At 55.9% G+C, this 19,242-nt stretch overlaps 1 protein-coding gene across 1 annotated transcript in view; it reads right to left on the bottom strand.

Moving 5' to 3' along the window:
• SLIT2 (slit guidance ligand 2) overlaps positions 1 to 19,242 on the bottom strand; it is a 376,356-nt gene that overhangs the window by 41,695 nt on the left and 315,419 nt on the right. The window contains 3 exon segments of the mRNA XM_048508707.1: positions 1,615 to 1,754; positions 5,990 to 6,087; positions 6,271 to 6,460. Of these exon segments, the coding sequence (XP_048364664.1) occupies positions 1,615 to 1,754; positions 5,990 to 6,087; positions 6,271 to 6,460 (428 nt within the window).

The raw sequence follows: 19,242 nt of genomic DNA, 5'->3' as shown, positions 1-19,242 counted from the left end.
TGAGGGCATCTGAATAGGAGTGGCCTGGCAAGTGAGTAACAATGAAGTGAAGCATGTGAGTAACAAAAGAGATAGCAAGGTCAATAGGTGAGGCATCTGAATAGAAGTAGTCTGGCCTTTGTTCCCTTTGTTCATTTCTCATTTCCTAACCAGAATCAAGTAGAGCCTCGATAAATTAAACCAACAGTAATGAAACAATGATATTATTAGCTCAAAAGTTAGGGTTCCGCTCCTTGAGCTTCTACATGGATGCGTGAAATAATACCTTATACTGGAAATGATATTTAAAAAAAACTTCGATTTGTTTAGAAAGGTATTTTTTATCTTCAGCCTAGGTTCTCTTGGTCACAATTCACCAAACCTGCATTCTGTGGGGATTTTATTTCCCATTAAGCTGCAGCATTCTTGCAAAATGCTGTGAAAAAGGCAAACTCTATGCTGGGGATAATTAGGAAAGGAGTTGATAATAAAACTGCAAGGATTGTCATGCCCTTATATAAAGCAGTGGTGCGACCGCCCTTGGAGTACTGTGTTCAGTTCTGGTCGCCATATCTCAAAAAGGATATCGAAGAGATAGAAAAAGTGCAGAGAAGGGCAACGAGGATGATTGAAGGATTGGAGCACCTTCCTTATGAGGAGAGGCTGCAGCGTTTGGGACTCTTTAGTTTGGAGAGGAGACGTCTGAGGGGGGATATGATTGAAGTCTATCAAATTATGCCTGGGGTAGAAACTGTTGACAGAGAGAAATTTTTCTCTCTTTCTCCCAATACTAGAACCAGGGGGCATTCATTGAAAATGCTGGGGGGAAGAATTAGGACTAATAAAAGGAAACACTTCTTCACGCAACGTGTGATTGGTGTTTGGAATATGCTGCCACAGGAGGTGGTGATGGCCACTAACCTATGGGCCAGCTTTAAAAAGGGCTTGGACAGATTTATGGAGGAGAAGTTGATGTATGGCTACCAATCTTGATCCTCCTTGATCTCAGATTGCAAATGCCTTAGCAGACCAGGTGCTCGGGAGCAGCAGCAGCAGAAGGCCCTTGCTTTCACATCCTGCATGTGAGCTCCCGAAGGCACCTGGTGGGCCACTGTGAGTAGCAGAGTGCTGGACTAGATGGACTCTGGTCTGATCCAGCAGGCTAGTTCTTATGTTCTTATGTTCTTAAAATGCAAAATAACAATTACCTCTGTGAAAAAGACACTATTTGATGCAGCAGAATAACATAAGCAAAAAAAAAAAAAGGAAACGTGTGTGAGTGTGTGGGGATGAACTCATGGGAAAGCTAGCATGCATCTATGTGGCTTTGTTGGATAATGGCCATTTGGGGACATTAACCCTAAATCTTTTCAATGGCCAAGGCAACATTTTAGGCGAAGATTGTAATGAAAACTGGTCTCTTTGGCAATCATTTTTCTGCTTCGTCCAGTTGTGCATTTTCTTATTAACCGACACGTTGAAGGAAAGCAGAGACGACAGCTAAACAGTTAAATCCTGAATGACCCTGAAAAGGCCCCCTGCCCCTATGCCTTCACAGCCAAAAGAAGTCACTGGTTATAATATTCTGGCATGGCATTAAAGAGCTTCTCAAACGTCACTCTGTTTCTTTCCTACCTGTGTATTCAGGTGGGCAAAGGCAGGTGTAGTTGTTTATTCCATCTACGCAGGTCGAATTATTTTCACAGTCATTATCTTCACAGTCATCAATATTCACCTCGCAGTGTTCACCTTCAAACCCGTCTGTGCAGGCACACCTGCAACGGAGGACAATCAGCTCACTCTTCAAACAAGGGGATTAGCCACGAGAAAAGCGAATTCTTAAACAGATTGTACACCTTGACAGATCACGCGGATTGTCCAGTGTAATTTTCTTCACATTAATTCAGCCCTCACCTGTGTTTGCAGAATATAGCAACTTGTCGGTGGTCCCTGGCTCAAAAAATATCTGGATGTTCTTAACCGAGACAGAAGCTTTTTCAGCTCTGGCCCCATCCTGATGGAATTTCCTGTCGAATGAAGCCTGGCGGGATCTATCACAGATCCATAGTACCTGCTAGTGCAGGGGTAGGGAACCTTTAACACTCAAAGAGCCGTTTGGACCCGTTTTCCACGGGAAAAGAAAACACTTGGAGCCGCAAATAATTTTTGACATTTAAAATAAAGATAACACTATATATATAGGGTTTTTTTTACCTTTTACTCCGCTCATTCTGAGAAGCGCATGGACTTGCAAACCCTGCTGCCTACAGAAACAGTTTATTGTGAAGGTGGGTGCTGTGGTTTCGGGCTGTATGGCACGTGTTCTAGCAGCATTCTCTCCTGGCGTTTAGCCTGCATCTGTGGCTGGCATCTTCAGAGGATCCTCTGAAGATGCCAGCCACAATATCGGAGAATACTGCCCGGAAACCACCCAACAATCTACAACACTAAAGCTATATTCCGGACATGAAAGCCTTCGACAATACAGTTGTGAAAGTGGTTTGAAAACGCATTATTTTGCGTGTGCGGAAGGGACCTATGTTTGTTCTATGTCTATGTACTATGTCTATGTTTTATGTCAATATGTCTGTTCTATTTTTATGTATTTTGTTTATATATTCTTTTGTCATTAACAATAAAAACATATTAAAAAAACAAAAAAACAAAAAAAACCCAATCCTTGTGTCTTGTCCATTCCACTTAAGCGTGTGTGTGTGTGTGTGTGTGTGTATGGTGACCCTTGACCTTTTGGGGAACATTCCTGATGGGTCATTGTCCTGGAGAGTCCGTGGTGGGCAGTAGCAAGCTCAGCCAATTGGCCTCTTGGGGTTGACACCATTGCCGGGTCTGACTGGCTCATATCCAACTGTAGTGGCGATGACAGCAGGTATAAGTCAGCTCTGCTGAGAACTCTTGACTCACCCTGCACTGGTGCTGTTTTTAAGGGCCTAACCCAGTGTTTCCCAACCTTTTCGAGGTCAGGGTACCCTTGACCTCGCTCTTCATATCTCACGGTACCCCTGCCACCACCCTCCACCTTCCCCTCCCATTGCCCCTGCTTGCCACATCCCCCACCTTCCCCTCCCAGGGTGAAGGGAAGCACTGGGGGTGGTGGTGGCTGCTGACCTTGTGGCAGGCCCTGCCCTATGGGCCAGCTCCATGTCCTTGCTGGTGCCGGTGGGAGACACCACAAAAATGAGGGGGGGGGGTTGGTAGTGTTGCCGTGGTACCCCTGCTCACGGCACCCCAGGGTACCAGGGAACCCTGGTTGAGAATGGCTGGCCTAACCTGTTGCAGTGAGGACTTACAGGATGGACGGTTTTTCCGCAATTTCCCTACAGACCAAAAACCAGCATGGCAGGGAGAAGGCTCCAGTCCATGCTAGCTTTCCATGGGAAGGGATTTTTTTTGTATGGAAGAGTGATAGCAGAAGAAGAAAAGATGCTTTCATACCCCACTTTTCCTCTACCACAAGGAAAAAAATCTATGAGTATATATGTATGTGAGTGTAAAAAGGTGGAACCTACTACTATAACATTTTAGTTATTTTTGGCAGAAGTTAATTTTTGTATTGCATAATGCTTAGGTCTATGGCAGAGCTAAATGTATTTATAGTGAACAACGTTATAACCTGGATCTCAGAACATACTTATAAATTGTCCTGCCCAGACTCTACCCAAACAATGTGTTCTTGAGCATTTGTCTCAGTTAAGTCCCTCGATACCGCGATTAGAACATTGCTTTGGCTTGCTATTAATATGAATCAGATTAATTTCAAGCAGGAAGCAACCAAAACCTTTGCCCCCAAAATGTAGATGTCGGAAAATAAGGATAATTTCTTAATGAATAGGAGGATTCAAGAACATTTCTAACAAGCTCGAGGAGTGGGTGAGCATGCTTATTTAAAATTATTAGATCCGTTTATTAAAGAACTCTGTTTCATAATTCATGAAGTACATCTGAGATAATTGTACTGTGTGATTAAATAACTCCAGATTAAAAATGCTCACAGCATGTTTATCCACTGGTGCGCTAGTCTGGCAATGAATCATTAATTTTCTGTTTCGCTGGGATTTACGTCTGATCATTTACAGGCCGTCTGTTGATATAATGCACAAAACAACAGCTGAATGGGAAGACTTTTCAGCAGGGATCTGGCAAGCTATTAATTAGCATAATGGAGTCAACATCATGTTGTCGTGCCCTGTTATGCCTTGACGAATAACAGCGTATTTAAAAAGAGGGGACTTTTGGTGTTTGCTGAGCTGATTGATGTTAGTTAAAGTTTCCTGAATAGCTCAAAGGCCTTAAAGGAGCCTCCACTTTGAGAAAGTCCACACAGATTCTTTTCCCCGTTGCTTGGCTAAATCAAACAATCATCAGATGCAGGTTTTTGTGAGGTGTACCCCTTAAACAACAAACGTGCTGCATCAACCGCTGCTTTATCAATTGCACTAAGCCCACATATTTAAGGCCATTAGCGGCATTGGGCCTACATATCTGAGGGATCGCATCTCCCCGTACTGCCCTACTAGGGCCCTCCGCTCTACGGAGGAGCGGTTGCTGGAAATCCCTGGCCCAAAAAAGATCCGGCTGGCCTCAACAAGGGCCAGGGCTTTTATTGCCCTGGCCCCTACCTGGTGGAACAGGCTCCCTAAGGAGACCAGGGCCCTGCGGGACCTTCAGAGTTTCCGCAGGGCCTGTAAAACGGACCTGTTCCGCCAGGCTTTTGGCCAGCCGGGATGACCATCTGACCCCCATACCATCTTGGTCTCCCGTGGGCGGGAATGGGGTTGGGATAAGTCGCCATCTGTAAATTTTAAATTGTTCAAATTCTAGTAATTTAAAATTGATATAGATTTTTTTATACTTGTATTATGATGTTGATGTACACCGCCCTGAGCCCTTCGGGGGAGGGCGGTTTAAAAATGAAATAAATAAATAAATAAATATAAAGTGCAATACATAAAGTGCAACCAGTGAAAAGTGCAAACAACATCAGAGCCTAGACTCTTACAATACTACACATATCACATCACCCTACAACATAGTCAAGGTGACTAAACGATGTCTTCTTCACTCGGTCCTATGTCTTCGTGGTAGCGGTTGCTTTGGACGGGACCTCTTCTTTGAAGATCGTCATTAACTTATCGATAGCTGCCTATGCTGCATTCGGTCAGTAGACCAGTCTATATGGCAATGCGGACCGGTCTGAGCCAAAGTCCGTCAATTGGATATCAATAATAATAAAACTCTTCTGCTACTGTAACCGTTTTCGATAGATTCTTCTTCAGATTACAATTCTTCAATCTTAATCGGGATAATTACTCAAGGTGACTTCCTCACATCCATTCAGTTTCCCTTCTAATAGGGCTTGTTCTAGGTGTACCCTTTACCCTTTAGTACAGTGATGGCGAACCTTTTCGAGACCGAGTGCCCAAATTGCAACCCAAACCCCACTTATTTATCGCAAAGTGCCAACACGGCAATTTAACCTGAACACTGAGGTTTTAGTTTTTAAAAAACTGGTTGGCTCCGACATGTGCGTTACTCGGGAGTAAGCTTGGTGGTAGTTGGTGGCTTTGTTTTGAAGAAACCGTGCAACTCTTCCAATGGGTGAATCACAACCCTAGGAGGGTTTACTCAGAAGCAAGCCCCATTGCCAGCAACCGAGCTTACTCCCAGGTAAAGGATCACGCTTCAGTTCTTCGCATGAAAATCAGTGGGGTTTAACAGCACTTAGCAGGTTTACCTACATTGTTTCCCCAAAACTAGGTCTTAGGTTTAATGCTAATAATCGAGCCCAGCGGCCCAGGCAAGCCTAGATGTGGGAGGGGGTGACTCTGTTTGTGTGTGCCCACAGAGAGGGCTCTGAGTGCCACCTCTGGCACCCGTGCCATAGGTTCGCCACCACTGCTTTAGTAAAACCAGCCTTTCAATCACAGTAGAGTTTTCTTTTCTGTGTCATCACATTTGTTATAAAAAACCAACCCCCCCCCTAAAAACCTACCAAAATCCATCTTTTTCACCTTCTTTCAAGTGGCAAGTGCTCCCGTGTTTACAAGGACTGCTAATACAGGCGTGAATCGGAATGTCGCAGTCCTGGCCCTAGGAATAAAACAGCAAATATATGAGACTGTGTGGAAGCAAACCAAACTCGATGCTGCGCATGCAAGAAATCTCAGGCGCAGTTGTTGGCATTTCCAGTTCTCCAATAACAAGGCAGGGGACGTTCCTTCTCTGCCTGAGCAGGGTAAAAAGGCCGGAATCTGATTGGTTGGCTGTCCATACCTTGAAACCGTAAGGACAGGTGCATCGATAGAAGTCCACAGGGTCGTTGTTACATGTCCCGTCATTTTTGCACGGGTTTGATAAACAGGGGCTGCATTTCGCAAGGATGCTGACGTCCACCGGACCTTCAAAGAAAGACAAATCCATAGTCACAGATACAAATAAGTGGCTTCTGCCTTTCCAAGCAGAGCTTCAGAATTCCATAGGAGGCTGCACAGCTGGTTGAACTGGAAGAGGAAGAGGGCAGAAACCTGCTGTCATCTACTGGCATGGGATGAAGATGGCACCGAAACCCTAGAGCAGTGGTGGCGAACCTTTGGCACTCCAGATGTTATGGACTACAAATCCCACCAGCCCCTGCCAGCATGGCCAATTGACCATGCTGGTAGGGGCTGATGGGAATTGTAGTCCATAACATCTGGAGTGCCAAAGGTTCGCCACCATGGCCCTAGAGCTATTCATGACTGCGGCAGAGGATGGCTCCTGCCAATGAATGGAAGAAGGGAAGCCCTGGGCTTGTCAAACACAGCAAACCTGAATTCTTACTTTACTCTGCCAGCTGCACTCTCAGTATATCAAGTTTACTAGAAAACATTAGTTGGGCGTGGGGGAACAGCGCCAAGACAGTTGGGTCCGTGGCAATCGAAAGGCTTTGAGGAAACAATGGCGCCGAGGCATCCTAAATCCTTTCATTGCCGTCCAATTCTGTGCCGTGCAACAGCTTTGCATAATGCCCTGAAGCCATCTCTATTTTAGCTCGCTTAAAACCCTTGTAAGCTTGCCTTTCTCCAGGCAACTGCAACTAAATCTGCTCCCCCCCCAAAACACACACATTCAATATGCCTTTCAAACTCAGCGGAGTTTCCCACATTCAGGAAGAGGAGATGCTACTGAAATAGGACAGGCTGTCGTGTTATCAGAGCACTTCGCAGGAGAGGAACTTGCAATCCATAGAGAGCTTAAACATTAACAAGTTGTTGTTAAATGGTGTTTTTTAATCATTAAAATGTCATAGACCAGGGGTCTGCAACGTGTGGCTCTCCAGATGTTCGTGGACTACAAATCCCATCAGCCCCTGCCATGCATGGCCAGCATGGCCTACAATTCCCACCAATTGGCCACGCTGGCAGGGGCTGATGGGATTTGTAGTCCATGAACATCTGGAGAGCCACACATTGCAGATCCTTGTCATAGACCCTTCAAATTCTGTGCATTATTAGTTTATTTGACAAAGATGTCTAACTGGAATTCTCTGTCGGATGCCAGAATCAACAGAAAAAAGGCTGTACAGTGACCCTCCCCCAAGACAGGTCTGTAAAGAGCCCATGGGAAAAGACGATGGGAATAATCAAGAATACATTAAAAAGGTGAGCTGATGAACAAACCTGATTTATTTTAATGATTCACAGACATTTTAATAAAACTTCTCCAGGCCAAACACCTTGTTTCTCCAATTAAATGTTTTTCCCCAGGGTGTGGGAACAAAAACGTTTTTGAAACGTTTTAGGGGATTTGTGTGGCAAGGGCCACTGTCATATTACGCAGCTGAGTAAAGCTGAACTTCCTTTCTTCCCCCATTTTCTCATTGGGTCAGACACTCCTGGGCCCAGACCCGACCTTCCTTCCTTGGCCCCACAGAAAAATTTTCAAGGCAGGGTCAGCCAAGGTGGGGCCAGGGTAGGCTCAACTGTTCTCACCCACACAACCCATTTGGCAGAACAATCCAACTCCCCCCCCCCCACTTTTTACTGAACTAGAGCAGGCACACAAGCAGGAAAACATGGCTGCCTCCATCACATCGTACCAAGTTGAGCTCTTTTCTCCCAGGTGAGAACCGGACTGAGCTTGTGGACATAAAGGCAGTGGCTAGCACCCAGGGGGCGGTGTGGGGCGGGGACATGGCAGGGGCGCAGGGCACACACATGCCCTAGGGGCACTTCCCCCTCGCTTCGCCCCTGCATAGAGGAAAAGCTCATTTTCTTCTCTCTGCCCATTTCAGCTTTCACATTATTTGTGCTTCATCAGACATTTGCTTATTTGTGACAAAGACAGGAAAAACAAGACTTACAGAGGATAACCTTAAGCATTTCTGTACCAGTAACTACGGCCCTTTCCCCACTTACCTTAAGCCCCGTGCTACTCTCCTCAAGTAGCGCGGGGTCCCCCGGCACTCCCCACTACAGGGGCGGTGACAACGCCGCCGCCCCGACGCTGCCGCTCTCGCACCCCCTCAGCGCGTGGCATCCCTGGCGCTACTCGAAACGGCGCCTTTTGATGACCCCGCAGCGCAGAAGCTGGCGGAATTATTAAGGGGACGATCAAGGCGCGCGCCAGAAGATACCCGCGCCCACAAAGAGAGTAAGCAGCGCAGCATAGAATTTAGCAAAGGTAAGTGGGGAAACGCCCTATGCAAGTTTTGTGCAATGGGGGGGCATCTAATCCCAGTACTTCTATCTTATACTGACGAGTAACAAAAAGTTAGCGGTTAAAGGACAGATGTTTCAAAACAGCGCATGTATGTAGTGCTGGATCACAGATAACATTAGAACAGGGGTCAGGGCAGGGTACGGTGTTTCATCAGAAAAAGATATAAGAACATAAGAAAGAGCCTGCTGGATCAGACCAGAGTCCATCTAGATATAAAATACTAAACCTATTGAAACATACAAGCATTAGCCAAGGGAGAGTTCTCATTTCAAAGGAATCATGTTTAGAAGTCCAGAGAAAGATTAATGTCCTGTGGTTTTATCTTTAATTTCAGGTGGCAAACTTTTCCCACACAAAGCCCAAAGGAAGCCATCCACAATCCACAGAGCGGTGCTCTATTCACAAAATCTTGTGCAAGTTTGACATGTGGGAAAAACCAAGCACGGGCCATTATTCAAGACAGTGCATCTCCACGTGGAAATCAGAACGCACTGCCACAAAAACGGCGTTCTGGGTTAAGATCAAAAGTCCATTTGCTTTATAAGCAAAATGCGGCTGATCTCAAAAGGCACCTGCTTACCATCTTTAACCCTCCTTTAATTCAATACCAGGAGTGAGCTAAGGCGAGGAAAAGCACAGGGCAGCCGCCCTTTGCCCTCAGAGGTTTGCCACCTCAGAAATTCTGACAAGACCAACAAGACAAAAAAAGAAAACACAAGGGAAGGGGTTTGAGACAGGAGCAAGAGGGATAGAAATGGGTGACATAACTTGGGTTGATTCCCCACTGCTGAGTCGACTAGATTCGATCCGGTTCCCTGAAAAGGAACTGACCTAAGTCGACTCCGTTGTTACTCCCCACAGCAGCCAGAGCTGAGCTCAGAGGGCGGGATCACCTCAGCGTCTCTTCTGCTCTTTGTTCCCGATTGGCTGTCGTGTTACCATGGGAACGTGAACGTGTGTCCGTTTTTTTTAACATCATGGCAACCTAGCCACAAATCAGTGCTCTATGTAGCTAAAAGCAGCGTGTAATAGCGTGTGCTGTTTATATGTATGGCCATCGCTTCATATACAAGAAGGATTTTTTTTAAAAAAGGGCGCGCTTTTCCCCACCGCGAGTCTTTCGTTCTGAGCATGCCCAAAACACTGAACTGTGATTGGCTGACCAGAGGGAACAGTTCCTCGATGATTCCCCACTTTACTAGCTTCGACCTGAGTTTGACCTAGGTTTGCTGAAAAAGTTGTACCTCCCTGATGGAGTCGGAATTTGACAGTTTGAGGGGGTGAAGCTGGGATGGAACCGTATCGAACTCAGCAGCTGCGGGGAATACCTAAGTCAAACCTAGGTTGAACCTAGGTCAAACCTGCCAGTGGGGAATCGACCTTACAGTGGGAAGGCACAAGCCAGGTGAGAATGCAGCTGTTCACGAAAGGTGCTGGAGAAATAGCAGATTTTAAGGAGATTCAGAAGAAAAAAGGGAGATGACCCCCTGCATACCATTTTGAAAATGCTGACGGCCAGGCCTGGAATTAACTTAATCAAAGTAATGAAGCTGCGCGTGAGACGACGAGGGAAAAGAGGAAGAAGAAAAGACAAGCATGGAAAGGTTTTGGGCAGAATTACTGTGGAAAGATTTATCGGTAAGGATTAAGGGTTTAAAGCTGAGGAAGAAAAAAAAACAGCCTAAAAGGTAAAGAATAATAAATATTATCGAAGAGAAGAAGCTTGTGGGAAAGATTTAAGAGGGACTTTGAAGGAAAAGGCAATCGGAAATGTTGGAAAGAACTATGATGTGGGATGGATGAAAGATTGTTTGGAAGATGGCTGGGAAAAGACACAGCAGGATCAGCTAGCAGTTTCCCCTGCTCCTGGCTTGCCCCACCTAACCAAAAGGGACATCGGCTTCGGACGGCACCTCAGAAAGGTCCCAAGCCCACAGCCCCAGCTTAGGAATTTAGGAGGTTGGCCTTGAAGAATGGACAAACATAGACATAAACAGGAAGATTCTGACAGGAAGGCCCCAAAAGTGATACTGTCTCATATCAGAGGTACAACTATGTCTTAACTACGTGCCTCGTGCTAGAGAAGGACTGACTCCTTATCGGTTGATGGATGGGGTTGAACCTAAAAAACTTGATCTCCAGGGATGCAGATGATCGCCTGGAGATAGTTACCCTTTGGCAGAGGCGTACAGCCTACACAGCGCACACCTTTTGGTCAAGGAGGGTGCCTGGCGCCCCCCCACATGACAAAACAGTATGCGACACAGCCACATAAGCATAAGCATAAGCATTTTATTATCATTGTGCACGCACAACAAAATTTACAGCAGCATTCCTCGATGCACACAATTTCAGACTCATACCCCATCCTCACTTTCCCCTTCCTCCACCCATCCCTACACAGCCCCGAACACATCAACACAAAGCCGCGGAGTTTAGCATAGCCACAGCTCTAGAGTAGAAGCTGTCCCCCCTGCATGGAGGCAGGGGTAGGGCTTGGTGGCAGGTGACCGGGGCACCTGTCTGGGCCACCCACTGCCACTGAACCTTGCCCCTGGCCTCCATGCAGGTTGGCTTTTGCCCTCCCCAGGCCTTGGGGCAGCAGGAGCCGGACTGTAGAGAGGCAGGGGGCGGGGGCACCAGGAGGAGGTGTTGCCCCCAGGTGTAATTTCCCCTCGATACGTTTCTGCCCTTTGGGATATGATAACAAAACACCTTCTTCCCCATTAGGGCAGAATTGACCTTCAGATTCCACAATTCCTCTGTACTCTGAGGAATTCAGACAGTAGAGTACCGTAGCTGAATGAGGCTATCATACTCTCAATGGGAACGTGGCCAAGACATCATGAGTGTCACATTTCTGCCTTGACAGATGCAGTGAAGTCAGTCTGAAATATATCTGTGTTAAGTGCCATCAAGCCACTTCTGCTTTATGGTGGCCCTGAGAATTAATGCCCTATCATGGACATTACTGTCCTATCATTTCACATGCCTCCCAAACTGAGGGCCGTGTTGGAATTCCTGCTTTTTCTGCTGCTTTCAATTTTTCCTATGATTATGGTTTTTTTCCAGGGACTCGTGAATAAAATGATCAGCCAAAATATGCAGTTAGGCTATATAGGAATGCAATTATAAATACAGGAGAAAACTGGGAAACCTATCCTGCAAGGTATTTATTTAACTCTTGTCTGTACAAAAGTTTCAAGACACTTCACTTCAGTGAGAACTTCAAAAGAATATTTGCAATTTGAACTGTGTTTTTATTATGTACCATCTTCTTTGAGAATGTCTGTGGATGCAAGCTTCATGCTTCAATTGGGTTTCACGTGTAAGGGTTGTTGGTTACATTTAGCATTAAACCTTGCATGTGCAATTACAGTGGAACCTCGGATTTCACCGATAATCCGTCCGGCGATTATTGGCGAAATCCAAAATCGGCGATTTCCGAAACTGCGCTGTTTGCATGCGCAAACAGCGTAGCAAATTGCGTAAATTATGCAATTTACATCGGCGAAATCCAAGACTGTTGACGAAATCCGAGACGATCTAATGGCCGGCGGTGACTGGCAAAAACTGAAATCGGCGATTTCCAAAGGTGCCGATTTCCGAGGTTCCACTGTATATATACAATTTGGTGTTATTATTTCATGATTTTGTAGCCTGCGTATTGTTACTTGGGTTCCGTCCCTCCATTTTATTTGCTTTGTAAGCTATACCCACTTGTTTGCTTGTTTACTTATACAAAGTACCGATGTAAATAAACAAGGACTGCAAACTGCTGGGAAAGCGGAAGATCAGTGTGAGCAAAGAAGGGATTTAGGGAAAAGATCCAAGAAACCAAACAGCCAGAGATTCCACATTCTGTTTTTCCAAAACAAAGGAACAAGAAAGGAACGAACGAATACAGTTATCAAAACAATTATGGTTACGGAGGAGTAGGGTTGCCAATAGCCTGGAGAAAAAGTACCCTGTTCCTTTAATAGAGTCTTTATTGGCTATTATTTACCAGGTGAGGTTAATTACCGTCATGCCATGAAAACCTTCAGTTGCCGATTTCGGCACATTACGCTTCCATCAAAGGGTCAGGATGTTTTTCCGCAGACTTTTCGGCAACTTTGCTAAAGAATACTGCAAGGTGGTTGCCGATGACATTTAACGGGGTAATTAATGCACGACTTTAAAAGAACAGGTCATTTGATGTTTCAGGGTGAGGGTATGAATCACTTATAAAAACTGTCCGAGCAAACAGGGGAAGGACCAAAGATAACATGCGTATTTTAGGAAAGACATTTGTTTGAATAAACAAATGTTTGAATAAACAAACGTTTGAATAAATGAACGTAGGGAAGGTCAGAAGGTCTTGTCTCAAAGCAGGACATCCAGTTAAGGGCACTTGACAATCTTACCTGGTATAAGAAAACCACAGGGCCCTGGAACCTCTAGAAGCATGGAAGGGATTTTGAAAATGCCAGAAGTAAAAAGGGAAAGCCTGTTAGATGTGACACTCAAAAAAGAAATTCTGCGCAGGGAATTGGGGTTAATACTCAAGGGAAGAAATCAGTCATGGAAGTTTGTCGTCACCCCCAATATTTCTACTGAAATATTTTAAACGTTTCAAAAGGGGAAAAAATAATCTATTTTAAGCTATCAAGGGGTGAGAGGCAAGAATTTCTGGGCGTGCCCTCAACCGGCCACCCCTGCAAGGTAGGCCACCTTGGCCCAGTAGGGACTTGGCTATCGTTCTGGATCAAACAAAATGCAATTCTAGCTTCTGTTTGTCAGCTCTTTACTTCCATCAGGCAGTTAACAGCACTCCTGTAAACTTGAGCCACCACACCAACCTCCTCCCTCTTTTGCTGCCTCCCTTTTATCCCTCTCAGGAGTGGCTAATGAGCTGTCTGTCGAGCTCTGCCAGCCTAGGATTGGCTCTTCAGATTTCCTGGCCCTGCTCCTTGATTGCTGCCTGGCTGAGGCTGAGCTCCCTCCCCAGCTGCTGAGAACTGCTGATTGTAGCTTGGCTAGGGCTGTGCTGCCTTCATCCTTTTCCTTTGGCACTGCAGAGACTTGCTTTTGCTGCCCAGGCCCTCCTGCCATTTCTCTGCAGTTTCTCCCATCTTTAGGCTTCCTGGATGTCACTGCTCCTGTTGGTTAGTCCAAGGGCAGAGCGGCTAGTTGTAGGGTGCTCCAGGGTCCCTGGAGGAGAGGGGTAGAACAGGCTGCCAGGTACTGGTAGGCAGCTCTGTCCCTGTACAATGTCCTATCTTTGCACTATTGTTTGCCACTGAATTAAGGCCACTGGCTATTCTAATTAGGCAAATAAAGGAAACGAGTGGGAAAAATTAAACCTGAAACTCAATCTCTGATGATGACATTCCTGTTTTCCTAATGAATAAGGAACTCAAGCAAATAATTTGATACAATAATTTTAAAAATGTAGCGAAGTTCATTTTCAACTCTACATTGCTGCCCTTGATAACAAAAATTTTCATTCTTAAATTTGAGGTTGGTGAACCCCATGGATCCGGCATCCAATACGATGGCAAGAAACACATCCTGCTAGATCCCAATTGTTAAAATTATGAAGACGCTCCACCATGAACCCCTTTGCAGATTTATCATATGATCAAATAAAAACAATAAATGATAGCAAAGCAATACACTTCCAACATGAGGATATCAGGAAAAGAATGCTGAGAAGTTATTAGTGCAAATGGCCACAACTGCAGAAGGACGCTGGTTGTCAAAGCCCCCGTTCTAATAAAACTGGGTGTCAGCTTTTGATGTAAGATCTGGTTCATTTGCTTTTTTAAAAAAGGAAGTAAAAGAAGTACCATTGAACGATCATTTTGAAGAGTTAATTTCCTGGCACTGTTAAGCATCCTACTTTGTAGAAAAATAAATGTTGAAGGATGTGAGAGCCATGTGGCCCATGGCATTTGAAAGTAGATGAAAACATACAAAATATTCACACAACAAACTCGTTCACAAATATGAGGAGAGCTGATCAGGGGACCGGTGATTAGAAACAGGCCTTCCCTGTTTACGGCAGATGCAGCATTCTTCAAGACGGGTCCTTGGAGTCAACGAATGCTTTGGGTGAGACGGCTCCACGTATGGAAAACGTCCCTGCTTTGCTGATATGCAACACTGTGCTGAACATCTAGCCAAGGCAATTGCTTTTGCACTTAAGAACTGTTACTTAGTGAATGAACTATCAATTCTACTTCTGGATCACTAGGTATGATCTAAACCTTGGGTCTGCAACCTGCGGCTCTCCAGATGTTCATGGACTACAATTCCCACCAGCCCCTGCCAGCATGGGTCATGCTGGCAGGGGCTGATGGGAATTGTAGTCCATGAACATCTGGGGGGGGGGGGGGGTGGGGGGGGGGGGGGGTGGGGGGGGGGGGGGGTGGGGGGGGGGGGGGGTGGGGGGGGGGGGGGGTGGGGGGGGGGGGGGGTGGGGGGGGGGGGGGGTGGGGGGGGGGGGGGGTGGGGGGGGGGGGGGGTGGGGGGGGGGGGGGGTGGGGGGGGGGGGGGGTGGGGGGGGGGGGGGGTGGGGGGGGGGGGGGGTGGGGGGGGGGGGGGGTGGGGGGGGGGGGGGGTGGGGGGGGGGGGGGGTGGGGGGGGGGGGGGGTGGGGGGGGGGGGGGGTGGGGGGGGGGGGGGGTGGGGGGGGGGGGGGGTGGGGGGGGGGGGGGGTGGGGGGGGGGGGGGGTGGGGGGGGGGGGGGGTGGGGGGGGGGGGGGGTGGGGGGGGGGGGGGGTGGGGGGGGGGGGGGGTGGGGGGGGGGGGGGGTGGGGGGGGGGGGGGGTGGGGGGGGGGGGGGGTGGGGGGGGGGGGGGGTGGGGGGGGGGGGGGGTGGGGGGGGGGGGGGGTGGGGGGGGGGGGGGGTGGGGGGGGGGGGGGGTGGGGGGGGGGGGGGGTGGGGGGGGGGGGGGGTGGGGGGGGGGGGGGGTGGGGGGGGGGGGGGGTGGGGGGGGGGGGGGGTGGGGGGGGGGGGGGGTGGGGGGGGGGGGGGGTGGGGGGGGGGGGGGGTGGGGGGGGGGGGGGGTGGGGGGGGGGGGGGGTGGGGGGGGGGGGGGGTGGGGGGGGGGGGGGGTGGGGGGGGGGGGGGGTGGGGGGGGGGGGGGGTGGGGGGGGGGGGGGGTGGGGGGGGGGGGGGGTGGGGGGGGGGGGGGGTGGGGGGGGGGGGGGGTGGGGGGGGGGGGGGGTGGGGGGGGGGGGGGGTGGGGGGGGGGGGGGGTGGGGGGGGGGGGGGGTGGGGGGGGGGGGGGGTGGGGGGGGGGGGGGGTGGGGGGGGGGGGGGGTGGGGGGGGGGGGGGGTGGGGGGGGGGGGGGGTGGGGGGGGGGGGGGGTGGGGGGGGGGGGGGGTGGGGGGGGGGGGGGGTGGGGGGGGGGGGGGGTGGGGGGGGGGGGGGGTGGGGGGGGGGGGGGGTGGGGGGGGGGGGGGGTGGGGGGGGGGGGGGGTGGGGGGGGGGGGGGGTGGGGGGGGGGGGGGGTGGGGGGGGGGGGGGGTGGGGGGGGGGGGGGGTGGGGGGGGGGGGGGGTGGGGGGGGGGGGGGGTGGGGGGGGGGGGGGGTGGGGGGGGGGGGGGGTGGGGGGGGGGGGGGGTGGGGGGGGGGGGGGGTGGGGGGGGGGGGGGGTGGGGGGGGGGGGGGGTGGGGGGGGGGGGGGGTGGGGGGGGGGGGGGGTGGGGGGGGGGGGGGGTGGGGGGGGGGGGGGGTGGGGGGGGGGGGGGGTGGGGGGGGGGGGGGGTGGGGGGGGGGGGGGGTGGGGGGGGGGGGGGGTGGGGGGGGGGGGGGGTGGGGGGGGGGGGGGGTGGGGGGGGGGGGGGGTGGGGGGGGGGGGGGGTGGGGGGGGGGGGGGGTGGGGGGGGGGGGGGGTGGGGGGGGGGGGGGGTGGGGGGGGGGGGGGGTGGGGGGGGGGGGGGGTGGGGGGGGGGGGGGGTGGGGGGGGGGGGGGGTGGGGGGGGGGGGGGGTGGGGGGGGGGGGGGGTGGGGGGGGGGGGGGGTGGGGGGGGGGGGGGGTGGGGGGGGGGGGGGGTGGGGGGGGGGGGGGGTGGGGGGGGGGGGGGGTGGGGGGGGGGGGGGGTGGGGGGGGGGGGGGGTGGGGGGGGGGGGGGGTGGGGGGGGGGGGGGGTGGGGGGGGGGGGGGGTGGGGGGGGGGGGGGGTGGGGGGGGGGGGGGGTGGGGGGGGGGGGGGGTGGGGGGGGGGGGGGGTGGGGGGGGGGGGGGGTGGGGGGGGGGGGGGGTGGGGGGGGGGGGGGGTGGGGGGGGGGGGGGGTGGGGGGGGGGGGGGGTGGGGGGGGGGGGGGGTGGGGGGGGGGGGGGGTGGGGGGGGGGGGGGGTGGGGGGGGGGGGGGGTGGGGGGGGGGGGGGGTGGGGGGGGGGGGGGGTGGGGGGGGGGGGGGGTGGGGGGGGGGGGGGGTGGGGGGGGGGGGGGGTGGGGGGGGGGGGGGGTGGGGGGGGGGGGGGGTGGGGGGGGGGGGGGGTGGGGGGGGGGGGGGGTGGGGGGGGGGGGGGGTGGGGGGGGGGGGGGGTGGGGGGGGGGGGGGGTGGGGGGGGGGGGGGGTGGGGGGGGGGGGGGGTGGGGGGGGGGGGGGGTGGGGGGGGGGGGGGGTGGGGGGGGGGGGGGGTGGGGGGGGGGGGGGGTGGGGGGGGGGGGGGGTGGGGGGGGGGGGGGGTGGGGGGGGGGGGGGGTGGGGGGGGGGGGGGGTGGGGGGGGGGGGGGGTGGGGGGGGGGGGGGGTGGGGGGGGGGGGGGGTGGGGGGGGGGGGGGGTGGGGGGGGGGGGGGGTGGGGGGGGGGGGGGGTGGGGGGGGGGGGGGGTGGGGGGGGGGGGGGGTGGGGGGGGGGGGGGGTGGGGGGGGGGGGGGGTGGGGGGGGGGGGGGGTGGGGGGGGGGGGGGGTGGGGGGGGGGGGGGGTGGGGGGGGGGGGGGGTGGGGGGGGGGGGGGGTGGGGGGGGGGGGGGGTGGGGGGGGGGGGGGGTGGGGGGGGGGGGGGGTGGGGGGGGGGGGGGGTGGGGGGGGGGGGGGGTGGGGGGGGGGGGGGGTGGGGGGGGGGGGGGGTGGGGGGGGGGGGGGGTGGGGGGGGGGGGGGGTGGGGGGGGGGGGGGGTGGGGGGGGGGGGGGGTGGGGGGGGGGGGGGGTGGGGGGGGGGGGGGGTGGGGGGGGGGGGGGGTGGGGGGGGGGGGGGGTGGGGGGGGGGGGGGGTGGGGGGGGGGGGGGGTGGGGGGGGGGGGGGGTGGGGGGGGGGGGGGGTGGGGGGGGGGGGGGGTGGGGGGGGGGGGGGGTGGGGGGGGGGGGGGGTGGGGGGGGGGGGGGGTGGGGGGGGGGGGGGGTGGGGGGGGGGGGGGGTGGGGGGGGGGGGGGGTGGGGGGGGGGGGGGGTGGGGGGGGGGGGGGGTGGGGGGGGGGGGGGGTGGGGGGGGGGGGGGGTGGGGGGGGGGGGGGGTGGGGGGGGGGGGGGGTGGGGGGGGGGGGGGGTGGGGGGGGGGGGGGGTGGGGGGGGGGGGGGGTGGGGGGGGGGGGGGGTGGGGGGGGGGGGGGGTGGGGGGGGGGGGGGGTGGGGGGGGGGGGGGGTGGGGGGGGGGGGGGGTGGGGGGGGGGGGGGGTGGGGGGGGGGGGGGGTGGGGGGGGGGGGGGGTGGGGGGGGGGGGGGGTGGGGGGGGGGGGGGGTGGGGGGGGGGGGGGGTGGGGGGGGGGGGGGGTGGGGGGGGGGGGGGGTGGGGGGGGGGGGGGGTGGGGGGGGGGGGGGGTGGGGGGGGGGGGGGGTGGGGGGGGGGGGGGGTGGGGGGGGGGGGGGGTGGGGGGGGGGGGGGGTGGGGGGGGGGGGGGGTGGGGGGGGGGGGGGGTGGGGGGGGGGGGGGGTGGGGGGGGGGGGGGGTGGGGGGGGGGGGGGGTGGGGGGGGGGGGGGGTGGGGGGGGGGGGGGGTGGGGGGGGGGGGGGGTGGGGGGGGGGGGGGGTGGGGGGGGGGGGGGGTGGGGGGGGGGGGGGGTGGGGGGGGGGGGGGGTGGGGGGGGGGGGGGGTGGGGGGGGGGGGGGGTGGGGGGGGGGGGGGGTGGGGGGGGGGGGGGGTGGGGGGGGGGGGGGGTGGGGGGGGGGGGGGGTGGGGGGGGGGGGGGGTGGGGGGGGGGGGGGGTGGGGGGGGGGGGGGGTGGGGGGGGGGGGGGGTGGGGGGGGGGGGGGGTGGGGGGGGGGGGGGGTGGGGGGGGGGGGGGGTGGGGGGGGGGGGGGGTGGGGGGGGGGGGGGGTGGGGGGGGGGGGGGGTGGGGGGGGGGGGGGGTGGGGGGGGGGGGGGGTGGGGGGGGGGGGGGGTGGGGGGGGGGGGGGGTGGGGGGGGGGGGGGGTGGGGGGGGGGGGGGGTGGGGGGGGGGGGGGGTGGGGGGGGGGGGGGGTGGGGGGGGGGGGGGGTGGGGGGGGGGGGGGGTGGGGGGGGGGGGGGGTGGGGGGGGGGGGGGGTGGGGGGGGGGGGGGGTGGGGGGGGGGGGGGGTGGGGGGGGGGGGGGGTGGGGGGGGGGGGGGGTGGGGGGGGGGGGGGGTGGG

Source organism: Sphaerodactylus townsendi, linkage group LG10, assembly GCF_021028975.2.
Source record: "Sphaerodactylus townsendi isolate TG3544 linkage group LG10, MPM_Stown_v2.3, whole genome shotgun sequence".
NCBI lineage: Eukaryota > Metazoa > Chordata > Lepidosauria > Squamata > Sphaerodactylidae > Sphaerodactylus > Sphaerodactylus townsendi.
The sequence above is the reverse complement of the archived record's forward strand: the minus strand, read 5'-3'. Positions and strand labels throughout refer to the sequence as shown.